The 8634-nt window shown below is 36.2% G+C and overlaps 1 protein-coding gene across 1 annotated transcript; it reads right to left on the bottom strand.

Moving 5' to 3' along the window:
• Positions 1-5704: 5704 nt before the first annotated feature.
• On the bottom strand, positions 5705-7537 carry LOC114717807 (scarecrow-like protein 23). The gene has a single exon (XM_028903003.1). The coding sequence runs from the start codon at positions 7327-7329 to the stop codon at positions 5968-5970; it is 1362 nt and encodes a 453-aa protein (XP_028758836.1). The 5' UTR covers positions 7330-7537; the 3' UTR covers positions 5705-5967.
• Positions 7538-8634: the final 1097 nt, after the last annotated feature.

The raw sequence follows: 8634 nt of genomic DNA, 5'->3' as shown, positions 1-8634 counted from the left end.
GAGTCTACAAAAATCATACACATAACAAACTATTAATTTATACTTTGAACTACAAAGCAATTTATCCTGAATTACTCCAAAAGGTATCCTAGAGCATTAAATTCTTATAAGTAAAATTTTATAAAAAAATATTATTAATTAATACTTGGGCAATTTTTAGAGCCTTAAAGTTTTCCCAAATGACCCAAAACGATTAATTTTAGTTTACATGATTAAGATTATATAGATCTTTTTTTTTTTGAAGTTATAACTCATAATAATATATACTCAGGCTAGCCATCTGAGAGGTTAAAATTATGTTTATTATATTTATAAGCTGATTGTAAACATTAAATTTGCAAAACCCCAAATCTTTTATAGCTTATAAATTTATAAATCATAGTTTATATTCATATCATATATTACACATATATGTGTGCGTGCGCGCATGTGTGTGGGTTTAGGAGGAGGGATAACATTAAAATAATTTAATCAAAGGTACTACAATCCTACAATCAAAACGTGACATTTGAATGCAAAGGGGATAGGAAACATGCCGTAAGCCACTAGTGTCCAAAGGTAACATTAATATTCAAGAATATTTTATTATGTGTGTTTTAAGTGGGACTTATGACATCTGACAAGGAATGACAAGGTGTACATGAAGGAAAAAGTGACAAACGGGAGTGAAAATAGAAAAGGAATCAAATAGTAACCAATGTAAATATATAAAGGTACATGTAAGGTTAATTCATAGTACAACGTGATCCGGAGAAAGTTATATATATATATATATATATATAAAAGCTAGGATTACAATTGCAGAAAATTAAGAATTCAGAAGGTCATTATACTTGGGATATATAGCCACGTAAATTTCAAAAAAAGAAAAGGTGAAAAAAAAAAAGAGAACCAAGTAGATGAGAGGGAAGAGAAAAAGAAAAGAAAGACCAGAGGAAGAGGAGAGGTACGTGACGGCAGGAGGAAAAAAAAAAAGACTAAAAGAAAGTACCCTATGAAAAACTAGGTTTAGGGTACCTTGTGATTTTTTTTTTGAGCCAAATACAAGTATCTTCTTATTAGAGAGAATCTTAGTTAAAATGATGTCAAACATTAAATGTGAGTGCCTTAAATTGGATGAAATTAACACACTTTGTAATCCAGTGTCTAATCAAACAGCAGCAAACCATATTTCAAGCATAATTACCACTTTACTCAAGCAATTTTAAATTAAAAGAAGTTTATAATTATTCCAATAAAGTCTTCATTAAGCTATAAACAGTATCGGATGCTGTCTTCGCGCTTTGTATTGAGCCAACAAAAAAGGTATAAAAAAAGTAAAAATTTCTGAGAAATCACTCCCCCATAATTTTTTCAATTAATCCATGATTAGTGACAGTGACTGGCAATACTCTCCGGTCTTTAATATAAGACTTAATTATTGAGTTTATTTTAATTATAAATATAAGACATATTTCTCATATTTATCAGTCTTTCTTAAATTATCTTTATTGATATTCACTCAACTATAATCAAGTAAGAAAGAAAAGAAAGATGTTAAGGAAGATGATTATAGTGTTTTAGGAAAGACATATCATATTTTTTATAATTAACTAACTTACATAAATTTATTAATGTAATCAAATTAGGTAAATACTATCTCTGATCCTAGTTATAAGACTCTATTACATAATTAGGACCGGAGGTAATATGTCTTATATTAAGAACTAGAGGAATATAAATGTTTGGACCGGAATTGCTCTGGGCCGAGGGGAAAACCAGCCCAATGGAAAAGAGGGAAAGAAAATTGAAGCCCATTGAAAGAGAGCCTGAGGTTTTTTTTTTTCAATTTGATACTTACCTCAAGGCTTTCAAAGCAAATACTTAGCCATGTCTTCCTTTGTTCTATACATTTTTTTCTGTTGGCCCCAACAAAAGAACATTTTCTCTCCAACATTATTCTATTTTGTTGAATATTCATTGCATTTTATTCCAAATTCCTTGGCATTGATTTTCCATTTATCTTGAGAAATTAATGTCGAAAAACCTAGGAACTCACAACCGTCTTTCAGACTCCTATCATTGAAATTCTTGGATCATTGGTCCATATTATGTTAGTCTCATACTGCTATCCAAAAGTTCTCTTTCTTCCAAAATTGCTATATCTTGCGGCATTATATTCAAGGTGCTGTATCGGAGCCCTTTGCCTCAACTGACATTTGATATCTTCTCAAATTTTGTTTGAGTATGACTTCGCTTGTTTAGCCTTTATGAGTATGATAAGTATGTAAATTCCTTTCGCTAGGTGAGGGATGACAAAAATGAAATTCAATATGTTGTCTAATAACATTTCTCCATTTTTATGTAGTACTATCTCTTATCCTTAATGTAAGAGTTAGTTTGTAATTCAATTTAGTCCTAAATATAAAATTTCAATATATTTTGTTTCTCATATTTATCTATTTTTTCTAAAGTAGTTCTTGTAATATTCGAACACTTACAGATGTTAATAGTTCCATCAAATAGTGGTTTTAGTTAATACACATGATTAGCAAAGATATTTTAAAAAATATAACACTTTTTTATTACAAGTAACTAATCTAAAAAATTTTCTTAGTCTACTTAAATTAGTCAACTAGCTCTTATATTAAGGATAAGAGATAGTATAAATTTTGGCTTTTTTTGTTAGTTTTTGTGTGTGTTTTTTTTTTCTTTTAGAGAATTATAATAAGGTCTCAACGGAGAAAAATAATTACTAAAAAAATCCCAATAACAATTAAGTAGCATGTAATGACAAATTCTAAAGTAAAAAAATAACAACTTCTGGGCTTTTATAATTATTTTTTCTTGTTGAATCCCATTATAATTCTCTCTATTTTTTTTCCCCTTTCGAACCATAACTTACAAATAGAGATAGGAAGGTATGACATTGGTTTTAACTTTCTTATTTGACCAAAGGTGCTCAATAAGTTATGAACTTTTTTAAAAAAAATATAGGGCCACATCATGAACGGGAGAAGTCAAACCGATAATAAGTACAGATTCATAACGAAGAAAAAACTGACACCTCGAGATGAAGTAATAATACCATGTCAAATAACTAATGAGATGCTTCAATTATTATTCATCTCAAAAAGAATTTAATTTACACGTAATAATGAGCATTGACTTTTGTTCCATCCTGCAGCTTCGAGACAAGACCTATGAACGCCTGCTTCCCCAATTACGTGACTTACACTTTTTTCCTAATTTTCTTTTATTGCACATGGGTGTCATCCTAGTGAAAATAATTTTATTTTAAATAAGATTCTAATATAAATGTTTTAATTTATTATGTTGAGAGAAAGTAGTCAGTTTTTTTCATTAGGCTCAACTTGTATTGGTACTTATAATTTTATCATTGTACATGCATTAAATAATTATCCAAACCCAATCTGCAAGAGTAATATCTAAAGACAAGAATAATTGCTCTCCAAATTTAAAGTACCAGGTCATTTTCCTTGAATAAAAATATTCAACTAAACTAAATAAAATTTGCATTGATTTCGTTTTAAAATAATATTACTTCTTTCATTAACACAATAATATTCAATAAAAAATGCAAGAGAAGTACAGTTATGGACCATACAAAGAGTTTAATGTAAAATGAGTGTTTATGGATAATTAAAACTTTAAAATTCTATATCAAATTTGTATATTTATAAAATTAAAAAATTTTCATTTTATATTAATCTTTTGATAGTGTAGAAAACTGGGAAAAGTATCAATTGGCTAAAAAAGAGACGAAGGAAGCAATGAGCGAAGCACGTACTAAAGCTTATGAAGGATTTTATCAGGAGTTAGGAATAAAGACGGGAGAAAGAAATATTTACAAGATTGCGAAGCAAAGGGAGAGGAAAAAGAGAGATTTGGATCAAGTAAAGTGTATAAAGGATGAAGATGATAAAGTGTTAGTTACTGATGGTGATATTAAGGACAGATGGGAGGCTTATTTTTACAAGTTATTTAATGAGGGAAGCAATTATGCGACTCAGGACTTACAGGACTTGCTAATTAACGAAGATGATCAGAATTTGGCTTTCTACCGCAGGATCCGTATCGGAGAGGTTAAGGCAGCTCTCAAGAAAATGGACAATGGAAAAGCCGTTGGGCCTGATGGTATCCCTATTGAAGTTTGGAAATGTCTGGGAGATGAGGGTGAAATGTGGTTAACCAAGCTTTTTAATGAAATTTTATGCTCTAAGAATATGCCGAATGAGTGGAGGAGAAGCATTTTAGTTCCTATTTACAAGAATAAAGGAGACATTCAAAATTGTGCAAGCTACAGAGAGATAAAACTTATGAGTCATACAATGAATTTGTGGGAAAAAGTGATAGAATATAGGTTGAGGCTGGAGACTTCTATTTCAAAAAACTAATTTGGATTTATGCCAGGAAGATCCACTTCGGAAGCAATCTATTTACTAAGAGAGTTAATAGAAAGATATAAAAGTAAAAGAAGGGATTTACATATGGTCTTTATTGACCTGGAAAAGGCTTACGATCGTTTGCCAAGAGAAGTAATGTGGAAGGCTTTGGAAAAAAAAAGGTGTACGGGTTGCTTATATCAAAGCCATACAAGATATGTATGAGGGGGTAACTACCAGTGTAAGGACGCTTGGAGGTGAGACAAAGGACTTCCCTATTTAGATTGGCCTACATCAGGGATCCTCTTTGAGTCCGTACTTGTTCAACATTGTTCTGGATGTTCTAACTGAACCTATTCAAGAAAGAATCCCTAAGTCCATGCTTTTCACGGATGATATAGTTCTCATGGCGGAATCAAAAGAAGAGATTAACACTAGATTGGAGTTATGGAGAAGGACGTTGGAGTTGAAAGATTTCCGCTTTAGCAGGAACAAAACAGAATATATGCATTGTGATTTTGGGAGGAGGCAAGGCAATAGGGATTTGGAGATAAAGATGGGGGAGCAAATCATTCCTCAAGTATCAAAGTTTAAATATCTAGGATGCATTATACAGGAGGATGGGGAAATTGATGGAGACGTTTCTCATACAATACAAACTGGCTGGTTAAAGTGGAGGAAAGCTACCGGAGTTATTTACGATAAGAAGGTACCTGAGAAACTTAAAGGAAAATTTTATCGGATTGTTATAAGACCGGCTATGTTGTATGGTAGTGAATGTTGGGCAATAAAGGGAAAACAAGAGCACAAAGTTGGGGTAGAAATGAGGATGTTGAGATGGATGTGTGGTCATATAAGAAAAGATAGGATTCGAAATGAAAATATCAGAGTAAGAGTCGGTGTGGCACCTATCCAAGAGAAAATGGTTGAAAATCGCTTAAGATGGTTTGGACATATGCAGAGAAGGCCATTGGAGGCCTCGGTGAGGAGGGTGGATTAGACAAGATGGAGTCCTATAAAAAGGAACAGAGGAAGACCAAGAAGAATGCTTAATGAGGTCATTGAACGAGACCTCCTAATCAATAACATATATAAGGATTGGGTTGTTGACAGAGCACGATGACATCGTGTGATTCATGTAACCGACCCCACCTAGTGGGTTAAAACTTGTTGTTGTTGTTGTTGATTAATCTTTTGAAAATTTTCATTTTTCTTAAAAAAAAGTATTTCTGTTAAGAGGTTTTTTAATCTTTTTTTTTTTTTGGAATGTGAACTGACTTTTTAATCCATAGAATAGAATAAAAATATAAAGTATAAAATTCCTGAAATTCACAAACCTTTTTTTATTGAAAAAATAAATTACAATCATAGTTGCAATCATTTCCCATTTTACTCATTACCCAAAAAGAATCCCCATGCACTTTCTCCAAGAATCCAATTGCAGAAGCAGAAGCAGAGATCCTGGCAAATACCGGCGTCATGATCACGTGTTCCTCATCAGCCCCCTGTAAATCTACGACCACCTCTGAACCCCGAGGATCTAACAAACCACCATCCTTGGATTTCATCCAAGAAAGGTCATCTAATTTGACGGTTGCCATGCAGATGCAGTCAAAAGAGAAAGATCCTTCCACCCCAACTTGAGACACCCATTCTCTTCCACTAGAGTGTACCCTCTCCAAGGGTACATACCCAGCAAGAGGCTCGCTTGGGAAGCCGGGTTGCCCCGTAGAGACACCGGTCGGAACCCGACCCGTCTCAGCTCATCGCCCCATCTTTCGACCTTCACTTCGCCGGTCCTCTTGGGCCCACCAACAGCCACGATGTTCCTTATCTCGCACCCAAACAGCTGCTGCTCCACCGTATGCCTCTCTGTGCTGTCCTCGCTCAATCCGTCCCCGAGCGCGTCGAACAACGCGCTGTAATAATGCAAGGCGTCCACGAACCTCGCGAGGAAGGTCCCGGCGTGACTCAGATCCTGTTCGACCGTCGTTATAAGCTTCGGCCTCAACAGAGTCAACAGTCTCAACGTCCCCAAATCGCTTCCGGTGATATCGTACAAGCAATGGTGCATCCAATGGACCACTATGGCCTCGTTGGGCTTCACTCCGAGTTGACTCAGGTCGGTTATGTTCCCGATTTTGCCCTCCACAGGGTGGAACTGGAACGGCAAGCCGAGTGAGCTTGCGAAGTCGGCCAGTCGCCGGCCGGTGGACTCGAGCAACTCGGCGGAGGATCCGAACCCGGTTATCCTCATTGATCGGATCTTCTTCGAGCGGGAGGCGAGGATGTGGAACAATCCTGGCCATTGAAGGCCTTGCATGATGTCCAGGTCGATGACGTGGACGCAATCTTCGCCGTCGAGGGCCTGGAAGATGGCTTGGTTGGCGGTGAAGTGCGAGAATTTGACGAGGGGAGAGGCAGAGTTGTAGGATTGGAAGGCGCTAAAGATTCGCTGGGACTGAACAAGAGTGTGCGATTTCGTGGTGAGAGGCGAGTAAGTGCCGAGGCATGAGCTGACGACGCGCGCCTGAAGAGCGTGTGCAAAGTACGCGCCGACGCGTTCGGGTGACGTCCCGTACGGCGAGGAAAGCTCCGCTATCTCCGGCAGAAGGTCACTGGCATCATCCAGGTTTTCCATGGCGACGCACTCCGCGCATTGTAGCAACAAGCCGAGGAGTCTGAGACCCGTCGACTCGGTGCCTTCCAACGGTGGCTCCTGATCCTCACGCCCCTCCCCTTCCTCAACAGTCTTCTCGCCGGAGACAGATGCCTCACCAGAGAAATTCCTGCCGGAGCTCTGCCTCTTGAATGAGGAGGGATCATCACCGTCACCGCCGGCCTCGTCGAGGTCACGGTCCACGCGCTTGGTCTTCATGGAGGAAGAAGAGGTACCGTTTGGACTCTCAGAAAGTGAGGATCGAGGGACCAAGCTTTGAAGCATGATCGATGAATTGATGTGTGTGTGGGTGAGAGAGAGAGAGAGAGAGAGACTCGTGAAAGACGGGAGAGAATATGGAGGCTTGGAGGAAACCTTTGGGTTAAAAGGGACAAAAGTGAGAGAGAAAGACAGTGAAAGTTTTAAGTGACGGGGCAGGGAGAAGGTTTGTCAGAGGGAAAGAAAGAGAGAGAGGAAAGGAGGTGTTTGGGGAGAGAGAAAATGTGAGAGGAAATGAAAAAGAATGGGACAGAAAGGTTGATAACTTTGTGGGTTTGAAGGCAGGATTATAGGTTTGGGTGTTATCCTCGTTAGGTGCTCCGTTTTGTGTGTCGTTACGTTCGTTTTTATGTGGAATTGGAATTAATACAAAGGCTAAAGAGAGGGATTAATAAGGAATTAAAATTTGTTAATTTCTTCGTCATCGTTGTTGGATGCTTGTGATTTGGGACATTGGTTGTGCCAAACATCCCAAGAGATCCATGTTTGTCGTGTAACCCCTTGACAATGATAAGTCTTGTTTAATAACTTCCCTAGAATATGCAATTACTGATAATGACCTCTTCATTATCCCTCAATATATTCCCATTTCATGATTCCTATTTTCTTTAAAAATCTTTAATGGCATTTTATCAAATATTATTATGAATTTGAATTTCTTCCATGAGCGTAATATTATAATCCCCGGTCCTAAATGTATTCATAATGTAATTTACATTACAAAATAGATTTTATATATTTAGAATCGAATTGTCTTTAAACTTATAAGTGTATTTGCCCAACTACTGCTATTGTTATTTAACTACAAAATGGGTTGTTATTATTATCATTGGTTTAGTTTCATTTAATTTTGGTTTTGATCTTATAATTTCAAATTGTTGGCTTTAGTTCTGATAATTTTATGGGAAAATCCCAAAAAAGGTCTTTGGAATATGTGAAATGCCAGATTGGGTCTTTAAATTTCAAAAATGACAGAATGGGTCATTGACTCAATCTGTCATTTGTGAAATTCAGGCGAATTGACAATTTTGCCATCATTTATTCATTCACTACAATGATTCAAGGAATCACTATAAGAGTTTAGGTGTTACCTAGATTCGTATAGCGAATAACTACTCACTTTTTCATAGTCAGGTGTCTTGTTATTAACTAAAACTAATTCTGTAATCACTAGAACAATGTAAGTATTACCTAGATTTGTGTAGAGAATAACTATTCATTTTTTCATAGTCAGGTATCTTATTATTGTCAGGTACCTTATTATTAACTACAACGAATCTTGTAATCACTAGAATAGTATAAGCGTTACTT

The sequence above is a fragment of the Neltuma alba genome, unplaced genomic scaffold (genome assembly GCF_004799145.2).
Source record: "Neltuma alba isolate B1F8T4 unplaced genomic scaffold, ASM479914v2 tig00011777_pilon, whole genome shotgun sequence".
Taxonomy (NCBI): domain Eukaryota; kingdom Viridiplantae; phylum Streptophyta; class Magnoliopsida; order Fabales; family Fabaceae; genus Neltuma; species Neltuma alba.
Note: the sequence above shows the minus strand (reverse complement) of the source record. Positions and strands in the feature narration are given on the sequence as shown.